Source organism: Cavia porcellus, unplaced genomic scaffold (assembly GCF_034190915.1).
Source record: "Cavia porcellus strain 051 isolate PalLab524CR breed Dunkin Hartley unplaced genomic scaffold, mCavPor4.1 scaffold_26, whole genome shotgun sequence".
In the NCBI taxonomy this organism is placed as follows: domain Eukaryota; kingdom Metazoa; phylum Chordata; class Mammalia; order Rodentia; family Caviidae; genus Cavia; species Cavia porcellus.
In genome coordinates, this window is record NW_026947509.1 from 49,019,830 (window position 1) to 49,040,210 (window position 20,381).

The following is a 20,381-nucleotide window of genomic DNA, read 5'->3' on the forward strand; positions in this document are numbered from 1 at the left end:
AAGTACATGAGCCAAGACATGTAACCACAAAAAATGCCAACAGCTTTAGAGACCTGCAGAAGAAAATATTATGTACTTACTGGACAATAGTTATTAGACAGGTTTTGGCAGATAAGCAACAAGGGTGTTGCTAAATATTTCACCATAATGCACAGAATCAACTGTTTAGAGCAATGCATTTGTATCAGCTGATTATCAGCTCTATTATGCAATCAGTGATAAAAAAAAACAAGCTAAAAATTGCTTTACATAAGGTGCTTAGTATTAAACTCAAATAAATTATTCAAGGTAAGAGCCTAAATGCTTGTAAAATCTACAAAAGATCTTTAAAGAAAAAACTAGTAAGAATAAATAGTGATTCATCTAAAAAAATCAAAGCACATATGCTTGGATCTTCTTTCATATAAAGGTCATTGGAAAATCAAAATCATTCTTATGACTATGCTTAAAAAAATAGAGAAAGAATGTATATGGCTTTTTGCTAGAAACCTGGCAAGATATCTTCTGTAGAATCTGAAAAACTAACAGCATGCAACATATATTAATTTTGTTCCATCCTGCTCTGATTTGCTGAACAGCTCAATCTACAGTTTTTGCTCTGAGAAATCTTAAGGTTCTGATTGACCTGATAAAGTACTTTCATTCTGTAGAACTCTTTTATTATTCTATAGTTGGGAGCTTTTTTCCTGTAAATGTCTGTCTTCTGACTTGGAACTGACAAAAAAGTACATTTTCATGGGTAATGATCAGATTGAGACAGATACCACACTTAAATTCAGCAGAGTAACTTACTAGAGAAACTAATTTCAAATACTAGAGAAACTCATTTTCAAATAGATCAACACCCCAGTAAGGTAAAGCAGCTCATTAATTCTTCAAATCATAATAACCACTGCTAAAACATAATTTACCATACTACTTACACACACAAGCTTTGAGAGCAGTGGTTGGCCCTCAAACCAAATCTGGTACCTGTCTTGTTTTGTGTAAATGCAGCCTTACAGGAAGACACACAAACACACCCATTCACTTTTGGCTTGTTTGTTTGTTTCTTTTGTTTTGTCTTAATTACCTATGGCTGCTTTCCCACCAAAAAGGTCAGAGTTGAGCTGCCACAGAGAACACATGGTTCATAACTCTTGACTCTCTGAAGAAAATACTTACTGACCCTGCCAAAGCCAAGCACCTTGCTCAAAGGCTAAACTTTCCATGTCCCAAACTCGTGAACTCAAGCTAACCTGGACCCTAGGATTAGATGAGGAATGATTTGTAAATTATTTATAAGAGTGCTTGGCAATTACCACTGCATAAATATTATCTGTTACCTAGAACTTAGCACCTTGTAAGCACTTTGAAAATATCAGTGATTACCATTGTCACCACATAAGACATTTTGTATGATTCAGTGAACTAATTTTAAGAAATCCATTCATGACACTGGATTGTTCAATATAAGCGGTGACTGATGGCCGTCAAATACATTTTTCAGTTCAAATTATATATTACTTTCACTTAATATTTGGTTCTACTTAACAATGAAAAATGAAAACATTACATTCCTGATTCACAGAAGATAATTCTCTCTGAGGATTTTAAATAGCTTCACATTTCAAACATTGGTTTCTACGGCAGTACCTATGTAGACAGTTGTGAAGCGGAGGTGATCTAAGAGGTATAATATAATGTGGTCTTAGTAATTTCAGTTAAAAATATACAATTTTCCCAGAGAAGAAACTGTAACTTATGTACACCTTTATTTTTTCAACTCTCAAAACAGGCTGTGTGGTAAAGGATAAAAATATCAACGTTGCACGCAGGTACTTACATCCATGAACTCAACATTGGCCTTGGGACCAGTCGTCTCATTGAGAATCTTAATAGCCACAGGAATCTTCACTGTTTCTCCTTCAGGGACCCAAATGCCCTTTAAGAAAAACAAATCACATTACATGTACATCAAAACATCTATAACAGAGATAAAATTTGATCTGATTTCTCAGTCTATTAATTGTCTTGAGAGTTCTGTATTCTTTCATTCAATCAACAGCTAGTACTTGTTATAATGTCACAAGTTATTGTCCATATTAATTGTCTAATTTCATTATGTGATGATGAATTACATAGATATTCTGCTTTCAAAGACGTTTACTGTGGATTTCAACTTGTGTGCATGAGAAAACACTGGATAGTGAAGGAAATATAGAAATGGGATAAAAAAATAATGACATTTGGATGATAACAAGGACTTCTCAAGCCTTTGAGAAGACTATTACACTTTTAAAATTTTGACAATCTCAACTATTATTTAGAAGAATGAGTTAAATAATGCTGGAGGTTCCTTCAGCTTTAAAGCTATCTATTCTCAAACTAAAGCATAGTATTATGTTCTTCAAGTTCAGAGTGATTTAAGAAATAATTTTCAAAGGTGATTACATTCAGTTTTCAAAGGCACATACTAGGGAATATTGCACACATCTTAACTTTTATATAGTATTAAATTCTGTGTGTATATGAAAGTTTTATTACCTTTGATGTAAAGCATTTATATAAAATATTCATAGTCGCCATTGTTAATTCTTTCTATCAACATAATTATAACATCTCTACAGGATCTATGCACTGGGAGAGAATAAAGTTGATAAAAATAAAGCTGATAACATTTGAGGAATGTAAAACATTAAGTTAAATATTAGCATTTCTGAATAAACAGGATTGAAATATTTAAATGAGGACAATAATTTTAGTAAGATATACAAGGATGAATGGAAGAATATATTTTAGAAAGCCTTTTGACCAAATGAACACAAGAACAAATATGAAGTTAGGATAGAAAAAGTATTTCAGATTTTAACTTATTCATCCTGCCATCAATGAAGACTTCATAAGACACTTTTAACATTAAAATGAAAGAAAGACAAAAATGGTCTTCTATTCCTGAATAGATCATCCATATTCCTTGTTTTCTTATTATCAGCTGGTGGTGGTCATTTAAAAACAGAAGATTTAAAATGTTTCCCTGTGATCATCCACAGCAAAACACAATGTGTTTGTGTTAACTAAAGCTGCAGCAAATGAAAAGAAAGATAAGCATATCTGTTCAAAATACTAATGTTACTGGGTCCAGGCTCTTGCTGTCTGCCCAGTCAAAGGGGACTCCACCAGGTGGAGCTGGCCGGTCAGCTGGGAGGAGTTTTGAAATTCAGGGTTTTAAGCATTAAGGTTTGGGACAGGATTGAGGGGTTGGCCTGAAGTTTTGCTCTTGCTGGTGAATGGTTTAGCTCTGTCACTTTGCAAGGCTGTGGAGTTGTTGACTTTTTTTTTTGGTCTTTTTCTTTTTTATCGGTACTGGGGATCGAACTCATGACTGTCTGCTTGCAAGGCAGGCGCTTATGCCGCTGAGCTAAATCCCCAGCCCCTGAGTTGTTGACTTCTGATGGCCTTTGGAGGAACTAAGCAAAGCCCACTTCAGGGGTGAGGCATGCGGGATGTCAAAACTGCACAGTCAGGGACATGGTAACTAGATCCTTATTGTGTATAAGTCGAGTCACCTGATTTCTTTCTCCCAGTGTATTTAGACCTAACTATCCCAGACTGGGGCTTAAGGTTTAACTCAGAATGAGGATCTAGCTGAGAGACTGAGCTGAGACGCCGGTCCTTCCTTCTCTCTCTGGCCAAGTTTTAGCTACTTCCTGTCTCAACTAATAAAGGAAAAATATTTTAACTTTCAAGTGGTAAATTTAAAGTTACATTTTTATGCAGAATCAATAGGCAAATGTGTGTATCAAATACAAAATAATATTCCGAGCACTTTGTGCTAAAAAAAATTTTAAAAATCAAAACAAATGGGTAAGAAAATATATGAGCTCAGTATTAACAGGTCTACATTTTCTCATCAAAGGATAGAGAATACACTTGCTATTATTCAGTAAGATAACCATAATGAGTTACTTCATAAAGATACTACATCAATATTAAAATATTCTTTAAATGTGTTTTAAATAAGAGTATGAAGTTAGTGAAAATTAATTTATCCTGCTATGGAAACAAAAAGTGTAGTAATTATTTTCCAGATCTGACCAGACAAAAATTCACCTCTATTATTACAATCATATTGTTTCTAATTGTTTATGCTTAAACACAGTATAGCTCCATTTGGGAGAACAAAAATGACCAAATAATTTACCAAGAAGTGTATGTTTCTGTGGTTAGGAATAACCTTTTATACTTTAAGACAGTATATCTTACAACCGTTGCTATATTGATTAAAACTGGAGACTCATCAGACACATTCAAAGCATACAATTGAAGCAAACTTACAGAACTTTTTAAAAGCTTTGTTACAAATAAATAAAAAATAATCATTAAAAATAAATTACTTCTTTTAGAAGAAATATCAATAAAGATATATTTTTAAATGCTAGTATTTCCCCTGCTGATGTCATTAAGTAGTATTTAATCTTGAATTATATGGTCTCCATGCTTTAAAATGAAATCTAGTTTCCAGGCCATATTACTTACAAATATATATAAAGATGATTATAAGTTAGAAACAATCCAACACTGAGTTATTTTAAAACTGAAAGTTCATTACAATACATTTAAAACTGGCCATTATCTTTATCTCTCTTCTCCATAAACATATATATTTCTCTTGGACTAAATTTTATTTACGTGTCATAAGAGAAGGAAACTCTAACATCTTTGCCCTGACTGTGCCTATGGCATAGAACAGAACCCTCCAGTGATATCTCCTTATTCTTTGTACTAGCGTTTCTTGCCTTCTCTCGACTATATTTATCCCAACTTATTGAAAATAAATTTTCTGAACTGTAGTAAAGGATGTTATAAAAAGGATAAGCAGTAGAGTTTCTTATTCTTGTTTTTCACCATCAAAGTAAACGTTACCATAATTAACCTTGGGCCTGGCCTCTGGATTGATTTTGTAATTAAGCTAAATAAGTAAACAGACAAATGCTATCATCTGAGCTTTCCCTTTCAAAAAACCTCTTACTGAAAATTCATAATGTTATCTTTTCTTCCTATCAGGCCTGAACTTCACATGTAAGGTTAATTTTTTAGTTTGCACATAATGACAAGACCAGCAAAATGATGAGCATTAAGCAATAAATCATGTATGTAAAAAGACAGCCAAAATGGCTCAAAATGCTTTTCCATCCTATTAACACATCAGCATATTCAAGAGGGTTCTGAGATCAGACGGTAGAGTTCTTATAAATATGCTTGTGGATAAAAGAGAAGAGGGACAGAAAAGCAACACATGACGGTACCTGGCCCAGACGTGCAGGGATTTCATGGTGCACTGCATGGCAGGGAGGAGAAATGTGCTGTTTGGGGTATTTTTGAGATAAATTGAAATCTGTCAAAGGGAGCATGATTTTGAAAGGGGTGCAATGGGCATTGAGAGAGAGGAACTATATTTGGTTTCATATCAGCATTTCTTACCTTCTCTCAAGACTTTATCCTCGCTTATTCAATAAAAATTAATGAATTCATTCATGCAGCAACTTTTTAATAATATAAAGGTCCTCCTCTCTGAATGTTGAACGGAAATTAGGCTGGCTAAAGTAATTACTTTGTCTATGATGTTTTTGAAAATCTCGAAACAAAACTTAAATAACTGATGGTGTGTTTGTGTGTGTGGGTGTTACTTACTTTATAAACAGTTCCAAAAGCACCTGAGCCAAGGACTTTTATCCTCTTTAGTTCAGTTTCTTTCAAAATACGAAGTTGAGCTTGATTGGGTGCCGTGCCACTAGGAGTTAATGGCTCTACCAGCTGCAAAAGAGGAGGTAAGATTATGTAACTGTCTACCCAATGGCTAGTTCTCTCTCTCTCTCTCTCTCTCTCTCTCTCTCTCTCTCTCTTTCTCTCTCTCTCTCTTTCCCCTCCTTTTCCTGTCTCTCTCTTCTCATTCTCATATACACAACAACACACAAATATTACTTTCTTTGACCAGTAACATTTAATACGATCCACTCACCATCATAGACACACATTTTTCCTTTCCTTCAGACCCTATCTTTCCTATTGTATGACTTTTTGCCTGGGTGAGTTCAAGTAACAAATCACCCTACCTTGATATGTGGTAGGCTAGGAGGTAGGATGCTTAAAAAATTAGAAATGCTAACTTCTTAGTGCTAGAAGAGGGAAAGGAAATTAACCACTGCCAATACCTTAAGACAGAGTTTCTAAATTTAAGTGACTCCATGAATCGCCTGGGTTTTTTGTCGCAACACAGATTCTGGCTCAGTAGGGATGGAGTACGTCTGAAACTTTGCATTTTTTACTGTACCTTGGTAAGACTATTGCCTTTGAACACTTTTTAAATAGTGCATTTTCTAGATCAAATATTGTATGACTGAATTCTAGATCCTAAGTGAGTGCTAGAGAATGCACAGGAATACAACACTGGAGGTCACTGAGGCTCAGTGGAGCACATAGAGTTTACTACTATTTATGGCTTCAGGCGTGCACTAAGGTCTTGAAACATATCACCCAAGGAAAAGGGGCAGGGGCCACTGTACACAGGAAAGACTTGATACCAAACAGTTTATGTGCTTCATTGAAATTTTAGGTTTAAAATCATGCTTAAGGGAAAAAAGCAAGTGAGAGAAGCAGATTTTCATTAATTAAAAAGAAACTAAGCACTAAACAAAGAAAAATAGCCCTTATTCTTCCTCTCTGAATGGAAATAATTAAAGGCTACTCCTACTCAAATTGTTGTGCAAACAACATACTATTTCATACTATTTTGTGTTTACAGGGTTAAGTGCACTGTGGTCCTCCAGCCTGGATATTATTACATGTAGCAGCAGCAGGAATCTTGGAGAAAATATAGTAAAATTTATCAAAATTGGTGATATTTTCTGATAGTTTGACAACTAATTGCATATAATTTCATTTTTAAATTTATATTGTAAAGAAATAAATTTTATACTTCATAATCGCAGTCAAGGGCTGGTGATACTGCTCAGCGGCACAGTGCCCACCTGGTAATGAGTTCATAAGTTCTATTCCCAGTACTAGAAAAAAAAACTGCTGTCAAGTTCCATAAACAAATCACTAAACTACTTGTTCAATCAGCAAAATAATTTCCAGCAGAGATCTCTCTTCAATAGCAACCTTTCTGTACAGGAGTTGTTAGATAGATGTATAAACATCTATCACATACTATGTAAGAAGAGAAATCTCATGAATATTTTTAATTACATGTTAAATTTATATAAAATCACATGCACAAGTGGAAGAGATTTGGCATTTTTGTCTAATTACGTGAAGTATTTATTACCTACATATGCCTTGGTGTATACCATGGAATAATTTTATATTTTGAAAACTTCACAATACTTCCTGAGATGGTGAGTGTCCCACTGTTACAACAGACATCATTTTACATTTCCTACAACACATTTTTCTCCAGGATACTGAATGCTACAACTTTTGAGAAAGCTTATTTGCACTTCCCAGACCAGTGATGATGTCGTGGAAAGCATACCGAGTTAAAGCTTGAAGGACTGTAACTGGTGCTATGACTCAGGGGGTTAGAAAGCAGTTCGCCCCTCCAAAGCCCCTCATTTCCATCTGGGAAACAGGTGTGTGAATAATCACACTCAAGGACTGCAAAAGGAGGAAATGAGGCTGCGCAGGTGGGAATCCTGGAACACTACTGGACAGCTCACTGGCACTCAGGCTGTCACTCCTCAGGAATGTGATCATGCCCTAGGAAAACACTTTTCAATCAAAGCATTTACTAATATATATCACACTTGTATCGTGATAAATGTGCCTTAAGAAAATGTCTTTTGTATTTTTATGCAAATCACAAGAAGAAAGTCAATGCAAAGAAAATGATTCTGGGAAACTGTTTCAATTTTAAGTATATTCCAGCAACATATCAGGCTTCCAAAAACTTTTAACCTCTGATTCAGAGGTCTAGCTTTATATTTATGGACTCTTTCTCTTAAGAATTCCTAGTGTTGGCTGAGTGTGGTGATGCATGACAGCAATGCCAGCAATGCCAGCAATGCCAGCATTTGGGAGCTGAGGCAGGAGGATCTCTACTGGTTTTAAGTCTGAGCTATGCAGTGAGTTTAAGACCAGTTTGAACTGAAGAGGAAAACCGGTCTAAAAAACAGAGACAAAAATAAATTTAAAAAAGAATTCCTGGTGTATTTATATTGTGGTAGAAAATCCAAATTATTCAACTTTTGCTAGCAGAAAGATGAGAAAGTCTTCAGTTATTTATCCTGAAAATATAAAACAATTTAATGCTAAATTGTTTCTACAAAAAAGCTTTCTATAAAACCAATCAGTATGCTGATTTAGCAAGAAAATGCTGACCTCTAAGTATTATACTACATTGAAAGAAAGAAAATGAAAGAGCATAAGTCTTGTCATGGTAAAAATACTGCCTTCCATGTGGTTAAAGACAGAATTTCTCTTTTACTTATTCAGCCAACTTAATGTCCAAGTCTTACTTTCTTATCCATCTGTACTTTCCGACTTTTCCAGAATTCTCTCACTAATTGTCTACACTGGCCGGGTGGGAGGATTGTATCAGCCTGCAACATCCTAGGTATATCGAAAAACACACAACACACGTGTATTTCCCCTCTTTCATTCACATGTGCAGTTTTGAAAACAATCAAGTCGGTCATTTGCAAATGTCTACTTAACATCCATGTTATTCTTACGTCTCGTGCATGCATTTTATCCTTTAGATTTTGCTGGACCAAGAGTGCTTATTAGACATTGCATTCAAATTTCAAAGAATTCTATCCTTAAAATGTATTTTCCTATATGTAGTCATAAACTAGTTTTCTAAAATGTCCGCATGTTTATTCTACATAGTTTTAAATTCTGGAAGAAAAAGAGTTAAAAATCTAATTCATTAGCAGTATGCAAAACTTATGAAAGAATGTTCCCATTCCTGCTGGTGTTAAGAGGACTTTAAGTTACTGTCACACTGAGGAGAGAAATCAAAACTCAGGTGGTCTAATTTTCAGAGGAGAACTGCTCTGAATTGTTCAGCCTGGCCAAGACATGGGTATCAGGGGAAAGAGGAAAGGTCAGAGATGAGAGAGGTCTGGTGCTGTGAAGTTTTCTGCAATTGTTTTTCTTCTTAACGCTGTGCAAGGAAAACCAACAGCTTGCGTGCTCAGTGTGGCAATAGGAGAGGAATTGTAATCATTTATGGCTAATTTACATATTCACAACAACTACCACGTATAATATTAAATACTTCCCATAAATCAAGTTGTTAGTGCTATGCCATTATAACATGAAGCTTCATTCAGTGAGCTCAGCCTTTCATGGGGGACATAATGAGATCATTGGCTATTGATTTAATGATCATAATTATAGTATACATTGCTGGGCTAGCTGGTTACATTTGTAGCCAGAAATTTTTATCTCATTCTCATGGGTTCCTCCTTTTATCTATGAGACATCCTCTACCCAGGTATTTTTTTCTTTCTACTCTCTCTTAATGATAGAGCTTCTTTGATTACTTCTGAATAAGTGCACACAATAAAAGCAATAAACAGCTCACCTCTGTTTCTAGGAATCTTCTTAAGGCCCTTTTCTTTTTGATGCTCTTTCTCCTAACATAAACTGCAAACGTGAGACCTACTATGACCAGGATGAAGAGCCCGCCAATGACTCCAGCAGCAATCAAGGGAGTTCTGCCAACCAGAATGGAAAAAAAAAAAAAATGTATGAAGGGAGAAAAGACAAAGGAAACAAAAGACCAGTTGCTCAGGAGGTTACATGCATTTCATAAAGTTAGTCATTTATGGGAAGGGCACACAGAAGGGCAATAGGGCTGAAAGAGAACCTTCCTAGGGGCAAAACTGCAGCTTCTCATTTGTTTTGTAATTAATACACCATGTACATAAGAATGAGCCCCCACAACACGCCATTGGATGAAAAAGTGTAAACCATGGCAACAGAAATTAAAACACATGCTAAGAATCTGGTATGTGAACATCTTAGTTTTATGTGACCATTATCCATAAATAAAAGAACATGCATTTTAATAAGATTGCTGGGGGTACAATTTTATTTCAGAATTATCTCTAAACTAGACTTTCTCAACAGTGGCACTAATGACGTTGGGGGCTGGACAGGTGTGAGCTGTGAGACACTTCTTAGGATGTCTAGCAGCATTCTGGTTTCCGTCCTCTAGATACCAGCTGTGCAGCCATACAGCACTCGTGACAATGTGTCTAGACATTGTCAGTTAGCTCCTGACATCACCTCAGGTGAGAAGCGCTGTTCTAAACAGAAAGGAGTCACCTAAAAACATGAATCCGCACATCCCCAGACAACAAGGCACCATAAGAGAGTCGTGACTGTCAAAAGCACTATTTGAATCTGGTAAGGACAACACTGGTAGAGTAATGAGCAAGTACAGTGGGTCAGACTTCTCAGCATGGTGACAACGAGAGCATGTATTATATCTGGAAGTGACTAAGCATCACAAATATACGTGATATACTTCTAAATATTACATGAAAAGATACAAAACATGTCACCGTGACACAGGGAGAGACTAAATATCTTATTTAAATGTTTTATAATCTATTTTAAGCAAAGATACTGTTTTAAAACATCATTTCTTACTAAGATAAATTTTCTTTGAGTGAAGAGTAGTATTTGTGGTTTTTAACTTCTTGTTCCACGTAAATCAGTACCTATAAAGTTACAGTGGTCAGTGTTCTGAAATATATTAATTTCACATGTCACAGCAAATAACCTGAAGCAACCCACACAGGTGTTACTTAAATATTTGATTATGAAGTCATGATTGATATAAAAAAAAAATTCCCTGCAAGTGCACACTGTGTATAATAAAGCATTTCATACCATATATCCCTATATTTACACTTTTAGATTAGATTCCTATTTTGGTCTCCTTTTTTCTTTTCTTTTCTTTTCTTTTTTTTTTTTTTTTTTTTTTGTACCGAGGATTGAACTCATGACCTTGTGCTTGCCAGGCAAGTACCTGTGCCACTGAGCTAAATCCCTAGCCCCCTTTATCCCTCTTTTTAAGAACTCATTGCATACGGTTATATTTTCTTAGGAAAAAAATTACTTGTATTTGCAAAGGAAATTTTTGCTTAAAGATAGACCAGAAATAATGATAAGGAATAATTCTGAAAAAAACCTTTAAAAATTCTCAACAGCTCTTGAAAAGCTCTTTGTAACTACTTTTACAAATGAAGTCAGATCTTTTAAAGATCATGACGGCAATACTGTCAAACGAAACTGCAGAAAAATCTACAAAAATAGTTCATCATATAGGTTGTTTCCTGACAGCTCAAAGTACTGTAGCACACTGAAATGTCTCTATAATTCACCTAGATTTTTCTAAATAGGATATAAAAATCTATGCTGAGAAAATTACACTATAGCATAGACACAACCTCATCATTGTAATGTGTTTTTGAGGGTAACAGATTTTTGAATGTGGAAGTTAAATATGTATTTCAGAAATATTTTATATTTTCAAATAGGTATCATTTTTAGCCTAAGTTCCAGATATACTCTGAAAAGTCACTATTACAGAAAGGCTTCTATTTTTGTTTCTTTAGCCCAATTTTTTTATTGCAAGATTTATGGACAATTAAGAAGAGTGTCCAACATTTTGCTCATTGTATATTCAGACCAACTTCTAAACCTATACTGCTTATTTATTTTATAAGAGAACGGGTAGTATGAATTAATGAAAATATATATCCACATTAACATCACTATACATTTAAAAAGATGCTCTCTCTTAGTTTTGTTTATGGACTTCTTTTAAAAATAGCTTCCAACAGAACAGAACAAAACCTTTCATATTTCAGTGGAGATTAATTATCATGTAATTACTATTTAAAATTGGCAATGAAAATAAAAATAAAAATCAATAAAAATAGATTTTTGATTTTTTACTTAATTTTTATTTTCAATATTTTTCTACAACCCTGTGGTTGCTTTGAAGTCTTCCTTCTTTTCTTCTCGTAAGCATTTTGCTAGAATGGTAAAGATACAGACAACCTGAATCAATGAAGAATTGCAACTTTTACAGTTTCTGCATTCAAAAGTTGTACACAATGTTTGCCTGGACAAGGAAAATTCTTTATATTCTTGCAGAATTTTCTCTTAAAAACAAATAATCCCAATGGAGCAGAGAGTCAAATCAAGATAACTTGCAGTGAATTTCATGCAGTAATTGAAATGAAATTCATAAGCAACTATATAGGAATGACAAGTGGATGTGAAATCCAGTTCTGGATTGATTCCTGATTTGGACAAATCCATGATATTCTTTTTTGGAATAACTTGGTAGTCTGAATATGCATTAATATCAGTAAAAATGAGTATTTGTTGTCATAGGAAGACATGGACCTTAAACTGGTTAAGACTGGGTTACAAGGGCTCAGGACTTAGCTCAGCGGTTCAAAGTGCTTGTTTGGTAAGCGCAAGGTCATAAGTTCCTCCCCAGTACCCACCCCCCAAAAAAAGACTGGGTCACAAAATAATGGGATATTAATATGGGGAAAACATATTCTTACTTCATTTGTAGAAGTAGATACAGAGAGCTTTTCAAGAGCTGTTGAGAATTTTTAAGGTTTTATTCAGAATTATCCCTTATCATTATTTCTGGCGTATCTTTAAGCAAAAATTTCCTTTGCAAATATAAGTAATATTTTTCCTAAGAATCTATGTAAGATCTATCTACACTATAGATAGATCTAAAATATAAAATACAACACTAAATAGTATTTATAGGTAATATAAATATGTTTTGCTTTTATTTTTCTACTTTCATTTATGTATATTTCTGAACTTCTTATATGTTTCCATTTCTTTAGAAATAAAATTTGTTAAATTTAAGAAAAATACAGAAAAAGTAAATCATTCTCTGCAAGTTCCATTTTGTAACGACTGCCTTGTTCACTTTTTTCTTGAATATTCACATTATAATTTTTGGGTTAAGATTTTATTTTGTTATCCCTTGTCCACTTTAACAACCTAAGCACTTCTACATACATTTTCTATTCATTATATTTTAATGCTTGAACACTTTTAATTACCATTAAGTTTCTTACATTTAAAGTTAAGTTCCAGAAAATTAATCTACTCTGAAAAGTTAACAATACTTATGCGCTTATTTTTCTACTCCCCTCGATTTTAATGATTCATGGATATTTATAGCTATAAGACAGAGTCCATCCTCCCTAAGAGTTAAAGCTGAATACTTTTTGGGGACCCTGGATAAGGAAAATTTAGCCACACACATTGTCTTTAAGTTGTCCTAAATGTCTCCTGGGCCCATTATGCCAGCCAAACTTAGTCTGAAAATTTTATTTTTTGTATGAAGCAGAGGAATCTCCAGCTGACTCAGATAACACCATTGGGATCAGAAGGGTCAAACACAAAGGAACCCCAAATTCCTGTGCAATTCCTTATCCTACAATAGTGCTGTTGGTGGTTTATCTTTGGATGTCCGTTAACAATGATGTGAATTTCCTAAAGTAAAAAAGATATGAGAATTTCTGTTGTCCAGTCCAACCTTAGAAGGATGTAATCAATTGATAGCATCATTCTGTGATTTGGAAACAGAACAATAAATTTGTTTCCCCCTACACCATTCAAGAAATTAATATTACAAGAATTCCAAATGACAAATCAACTTTGAAACTCATTTAAAATCATATCATCTGATTTTAATAACTTCATTTAGAAGTTCAGAAAAAGTCTAGTGTATTATATACCATTATCTTAAAGTTATTATCTATAAACAACAGTGTCTCCCAAAATTATAATATTCATGTAAAAAGATAATTAATATTATTATTATATTTGAATCATACTATTCCTCTCAATGGAGAACATAAAATATAACGAGGAAAATGAAACTGTATTTTATAGACATACAAGTATTTTCTTTCATTGCATTGCTAGGTATCAGGACACAAATAATATAAAGTTAGCACATTTATGACTACAACATAAATATTTCTAAAATGTATTTTGTTAGAACTTCCCATTTAATGTGTTAATGGCTAGCTGCCTTTTAAAAATGAACAAGGTAGCTGATTTTTTAAATTGGTAAAACTAGTATTTTGACTGATATAATTGCAGTGAATGCTAAATCTATAATATTTTAAAGTTAAAGCAAAAATATTACTGCAAAAGTTCATTAAATTTTAATATAGGTATATTTTTCTTCATTCTTTGAAATGTAATCATTTTCTATTTTTAGATGGATAAAATGAACTATAGTCCCATAATACACAGTTAGTATAATTTGCGATTTGTTTTTAAAGCAAAGAATTTCACTGCTAGAGCTCAGAAGTTGAACTAAATAATTTGTTGGATTGGATTTCAGGCTTCTTCTTTGTTTATTTGTAGGTAGTAAAGGTCAACCTGAAAATATGTATATGAAACATACAGAGAGGGTAAAACAAAATACAAATAACAACAGATGTTAGGTGCACTTAATGGGATATTTTTCAAAAACAGGGACTATTATAAATGTGTGAAGTCTAGAAAATGCTGAAATAGTATAACATCACTGTTTGGTGTCATCTTTAACATTCTGTGTGTACACTGAGGCTTTTGAGTGAGACCAATTTAAGTTTCAGTTTGGTGTTTGCCTCTAATTAAAGACTGGCTGTATTTGCCAGCCAGCTGTGCACAGTGCTTCTGTGAAATAATTTAGTTTATAGAATTACACTCTGCATCTGAGCTAGTAAAAATACACCCACTGAAACTACCTAGGCTTTCACTCACTAGTGAGACTGATGAATTTAGAGTATTTATAGTACTATATTAAATCAAACTCCTTTAAGTGTAAGCGAGCCACGTGTTCCCTTTTGTATAAGACTGTTCCTGACACTGTCTTTTTCTGTATTTGATACAGATACCGGGGAATGAACTCAGGACCTTGTGCTTGCAAGTGCTTATGCCACTGAGCTGCTTCCCCAGCCCTTGCCACTGTAATTATCAACAGTAGTCCTTTCACTCTCAAAAGGGCCTTTATGTGATCAATAAATCAAATATTTACCCTGCCTTTAGCTCAGAGTAGGGAATGTGGGAACACTGAATTAAATATATGTACTATTTTTTTCAGAGGCACACACATCTTTTAAGTATAAAGATATGCGGGGTGGGGGGGGAGGCTGGGGATTTAGCTCAGCGGCATAAGCACCTGCCTTGCAAGCAGGCAGTCGTGAGTTCGATCCTCGGTACCGATAAAAAGGAAAAAGACAAAAAAAAAAAAAAAAAAAAAAAAAAAAAAGATGTGTGTGTGTGTGTGTGTGTGTGTGTGTGTAAACATGCATTCATGCAAGAGTGTCCTCGTACTATTTCCAGTGAGTTCTACTTGCTGGGGAGGATATTTCGTTACTGTCTATCAAAAATATATATGATTGATATTCTATAAATTCTATATATGATTGATATTCTATATATGATTGATATTCTATAAATTAGGGTCAAATATGACGATCTTCTGAAAACTTGTATTTTAGAACTATAATTAGGTAACCTTGTCTCTCATACTCTATCTTTCTTCTGAATACCTTATAGTGGTTTAGGCAAAAGCATGAGTCCTTCATGAAGTAGAGTTCCAAGTATCCTTAGGGATACATTCTGTTTCCCAACTTGCTTTTGATATGTATATTATATATATATATATATAATCAAATATTTGACATCATATTAAAAGAAAATTAAATCCTTTCAAAGCTATTCAGATGAGTCAAATATAACTTTGGAAATAAGAACATTTTTAATATTTTATTAATTATATAATCAGTTTAAACATAGCAAAACTTCCATTCAATAAGAGGAGCACAAGATTTGCCTGCTATCAGATAATTATGGGATTTATAGCTCACATAATGCCACTAACAATCCACCTTATTTTCAATTAGAAATAATGAAATAAAAGTGTCAATGTCATGGACTTCTATCCTGTTGCACCCTGTTATAGTGCTAAATCAAAAATGTATTTGATCCTATGTACTAACCTTAAATTTAAAAATTTAAATAGATTATAGATGTTCAATTCTAATAATTCCAAACAGTTTAGTATTTTATAATTAAAAAATTCTGTATGATTGCATTTCATCACAATTAACTGTGGTACAGAGATATTTTAATTCATTGTGATGATTTGTTGTTGTTGTTGTTGTTGTTGTTGTTTTAATTGGCTTGAGAGACCCATAGGGGATTAATAGGACCCACACTCAGTGCCTGAGTGTGTCTAGGAGGGTCCTGACCTCTAAGGGCTCATGACCTTGGGAGTGTGTGAGGTCTCTGGCCTCTTCCTCTCTGTGCTCTGCTTTCCAGCCACAATAAAGTAAGCAGCTTTGCTCTACTGGGCCCTTCTGCCATCATGTTTTTGCCTTGGAGCCAGCTCACCTCTGACACCGAAAGCCAAGTAAACAGTGTCCTCCTTTAAACTGTGTCAGTCATCTTTTCCCAGGAAGCGAAAAGTGACCAATATACCCCCAGATTAACCACAGAGGAGCAAATTCAGCAAAGTTAACTACCTTAGACACAATTCCTATGAACATTTTCCATTTTCAGTTCTCCAGCCTACTAGTTTTTGAGTTATACAGCATTATGTTGTCTTTCTTAAAATGATTCACTTGAACTGACTAAAGATTTTTCTTCAGTATATATACTTGGTAGTTCAAAATATAAACTGTACATAAATTTATTCTCATAAATTCTTTGATTTTTATATTAAGTTATACCATACTATTTTAAATTCTCTCAGATTTTTACTTTATATGTTACTATATTCATTCTGGTGTAAGCTTATTAAATCCTTTATACTGGGGTATAAAGTTTGCAAGGGACATTACTCTGCTTTAAATTTCATTGTATTTTATCAGTGAAAAAAAACAGTTAATGAGAACACAATTAAGAAGTCTTTTTTTTTTAATTTAAGAAGCAGGATTTCCTTTAAAGAATGCAAAGACAATCAATATCTATCATTACAGTGGTAGTTCCTGCTGCAGTGCCCCTCTAGAGGCTGAGTCTTCCTTAAAACACTTCACATTTGAAACAACAGACCTTGAAACGTTAGAACACAGGGAAATTCCCTGGAAGAAAGGAGAAGTGTTACTGCCTCGGGCAAGGAGAGCTACAGTAAACCTGTTTCTTTCCTTTTTTTTTTTTTTTCATGCAAATTGGCTTTTTCTAACCCAAATTCCATCTACTCTATAAAAATGACACATTTTTTTTTTTCTTTTTTTGAGCAAACAAAAATGATTTGGGTCAAACTCTGCGGCTGACATCAGCTGACCGCCAGCTTCATTTGTTTCCAGATCCCTCTATCACAGAAGCCGAAGGGCTGAAGCAAAGGTAGCAGTGAACTCTCTTTCCTAAGCAGTGTTCGCGTAGCTTTCATTTACCTTCATGAGCTGAAATGGATTTTCTTTGTATTTTTCAGTATGTCATTGTCACCTTTCATTCATTAACAGAACTACACATTTCAAAGGATATTACCATTAAATCATATAATCTGGTTATTTGATTTCTAGGTTGAGACTCTGAAAAAAGATTCTAATCATTCCCTAGTAATTACTTTTTTGTTTTTATAGGCAATGTTTACACTTGTGTAGTTATATTTATTTTTTGAGAAAATTAACAAATTTGTCCATCTCATTTTAGAGAAAATAGTCTCATGGTTAAGGACATCATACAGAGAACATATATAACCAACATATAAATTGCTACGTGTTAAGGAACCAGCATCAGAAAGAGCTTCCCATTTAACAGGGCTTTTTGAAAGCTCAGATGAATTTTTGACTCAGCCTTATTTTTTCAGTTCATGATTATTATACAATATAAAGTTTAACATCACTACAGTATTATATAAAACATGCAATAACAGGAAATTAAATATAACTATATATGTTATATGCATATATGTGTAATATACACATATGTAATTATATATGTATATGCACATTTAGTGTCACAACTAAATATTACAAATACATAATTATAAAATAAACCACTAACTACTGCTATATCCTATAATCTGAAGAAAAACAGGCTAGAATACTAAAAATTGAACCTGCAGTATTTGAAAGTTCAATTACCTTACCTACAAAATTTGTTCAGTATGCTAAGGAATTTATTAGCATCCTAACAGAGGAGAAAGTATACAAAAATACAGCCCTATGAAGAAAGTATAGATCCCATCTCTGTTTCCACATTTAAAAAAAAAATGACTTCAAAATCCCCGAGCATTCTGTGCACTGTAATTTCCAATACCTGTTTTGCCAGGAGAGATTCTATTCTATGGCCAGCTGTGTCTACCTTTGTCTAGCAAAGCAAGACTGCCATTTAGTGCTACATTTATGGTATAAAATCCGTAACAACTTAGATCCGCCCCAAATTCAGAGGATTCACCAACAATTTTTAAAGTTCTGACTCATCTTGACCTCTTTAGACAAAAATTCTGTATACAAAGCAACTTTGATTGTTTCATCCCACTTTAGTTTCTCCAATTCTTGCCACATTAAATGAAGTATAATTTCTTTTTTATAAAATACTCATGAAGGGGACACGAGAAAATGCCTTAAAAAATCACTCTTCCTTACTCAGATGATGTTTTTACTTACATTCTGCAGGCAGGTTTGTGCCTCCTGAGGAGACCTCCAACTGCTTATGTGGGAATTACTGGTCCCCCCAAAAATTAAGATTTGGATGAATTGAGCTGGAAGAAGGATTTGACACGTAATACAGCAGGGAGGACATATCAGGAATTTTCTGACAGCTGTACTCTTGGACACCCTTTTAAGAGTATCTGTCCTTAGCACTCACATAGCTCTCACACTTTCCCAGACCAAACTTGTTTAGAGATTTATAATTATTCTTTCCTAGATTATTTTCTATTACCAGGTCAACTATAAATCCCATAACCTTAGGTTCTCTGAACATTTCTTTGAAGACTGTACTTGAAAATGCTATTTTTACTGTATATTTTACATGTCCTATGTCAAGTAAATCTTTTAAATAATTGACTTCTATTTACAATGAATTTGAGGTTGGTTATATAACTTGTTCAAGGTCATGGGCATGCAACATGGATAGTTAAGATGTAACAGCTAGCATTATTTGCTCAAAAGCATTTTCTCCTATTCAAATATGAATACAAGAACATACTAGGAAAATTATTCTGGTAAAGTACAGAGGAAGGGAAAGGATACCAGAGAAGATTAGTCAGCTGTTTTGACAGCCTTCACCTGTGGTGCTGAGGGACGTGTAACAGTAGGAGGAAAGGAGGACCAATCATGGAAGGACTGACAAGAACTCTAAAGTCAACAGGAAAGAAAGAGAGATGGATGTCTAGACTCCTGTGATTGGGTGAGCACAGGCCAATGAAGCCACTCAGGGACCAGCAGAAATCCGGAGAAAGATAGTATCTGGCAAGGGGAAGGAGTGGGCAGATTTGACTCTATGGACCTGAGGTGCTGAAATTTATCTGAAACCTACTTGTCATTTTACTGCTTTTCAAAATTCTTTGTGCACTGGTTTCTTAATTTCAAGATCTATACTTGTGTTGGATTTCTTAATGACTTCCCACTTCTAATTAAACAGAGCCACAGACAACGGAACATCATTGCTTTTAGTTTTTCTACTATTTAATTTTTTTTCTTTAGGAAAATTGAAGATGTCAAAAGGTGGAGTTCAAAGGCTTTAATGTTTTAACATTTTTACTTTCTTTTCCTTTTGACTATATTAACTTATATGGTTTGATTTTTTTTCACTGAGCAAAGTTTTAATGTTTCATTTTGGTTTTGTTCCTAGCTCTTAGCTGACTCATTGAAATCAATCAGTTATAAGACTTACAAACATTTAAAACATAGAGCTATCTGTTGATATTGAGGACTTGAGAACACCTTCCTTTCAGAGAATTTAAAGTTTGGTATTAAATATTATTTTTTAATATAACAAATATAGCCATTTCAATAGAGATCACTTAATTTTTCAAAATAATTTAATAATTTCCCTAGGAATGATCTTTTTTTTTTATTTTAAAGAGAATAAAAAAAGATACAAAATTTCAAAATAAGATGATAGTAAATTAACAATGATTATTATATTGCATATTGTCTTCAAAACAGTTGCTCAGATTACCAGATATAGGCATGCAAAATTAATCAAACAACAAAAGACTAACTGTTCCTTTCAATGAGCTACTAGAATTAATAATAAAATTATCTTACCTATCTTGTGTATACATATATGTATATTTTTTCCCTTCCTTCTTTTCTCCTTTTCCCCATCCCAGCTGTTCTGTTAGACACAAAGTAATGAGTCAATCAGTGGCTTTAATTTTA

General features: G+C 33.8%; 1 protein-coding gene across 5 annotated transcripts in view; it reads right to left on the reverse strand.

The window, feature by feature from the left end:
• Positions 1-20,381, reverse strand: part of Erbb4 (erb-b2 receptor tyrosine kinase 4) — a 1,018,041-nt gene that overhangs the window by 198,634 nt on the left and 799,026 nt on the right. For all 5 annotated transcript variants that reach the window (XM_063237442.1, XM_063237441.1, XM_063237439.1 and 2 more), the window contains 3 exons: positions 9,572-9,704; positions 5,674-5,796; positions 1,826-1,924 (listed from right to left, as the gene is read on the reverse strand). In XM_063237442.1, the coding sequence (XP_063093512.1) occupies positions 1,826-1,924; positions 5,674-5,796; positions 9,572-9,704 (355 nt within the window). The remainder of the gene's footprint in view (positions 1-1,825; positions 1,925-5,673; positions 5,797-9,571; positions 9,705-20,381) is intronic.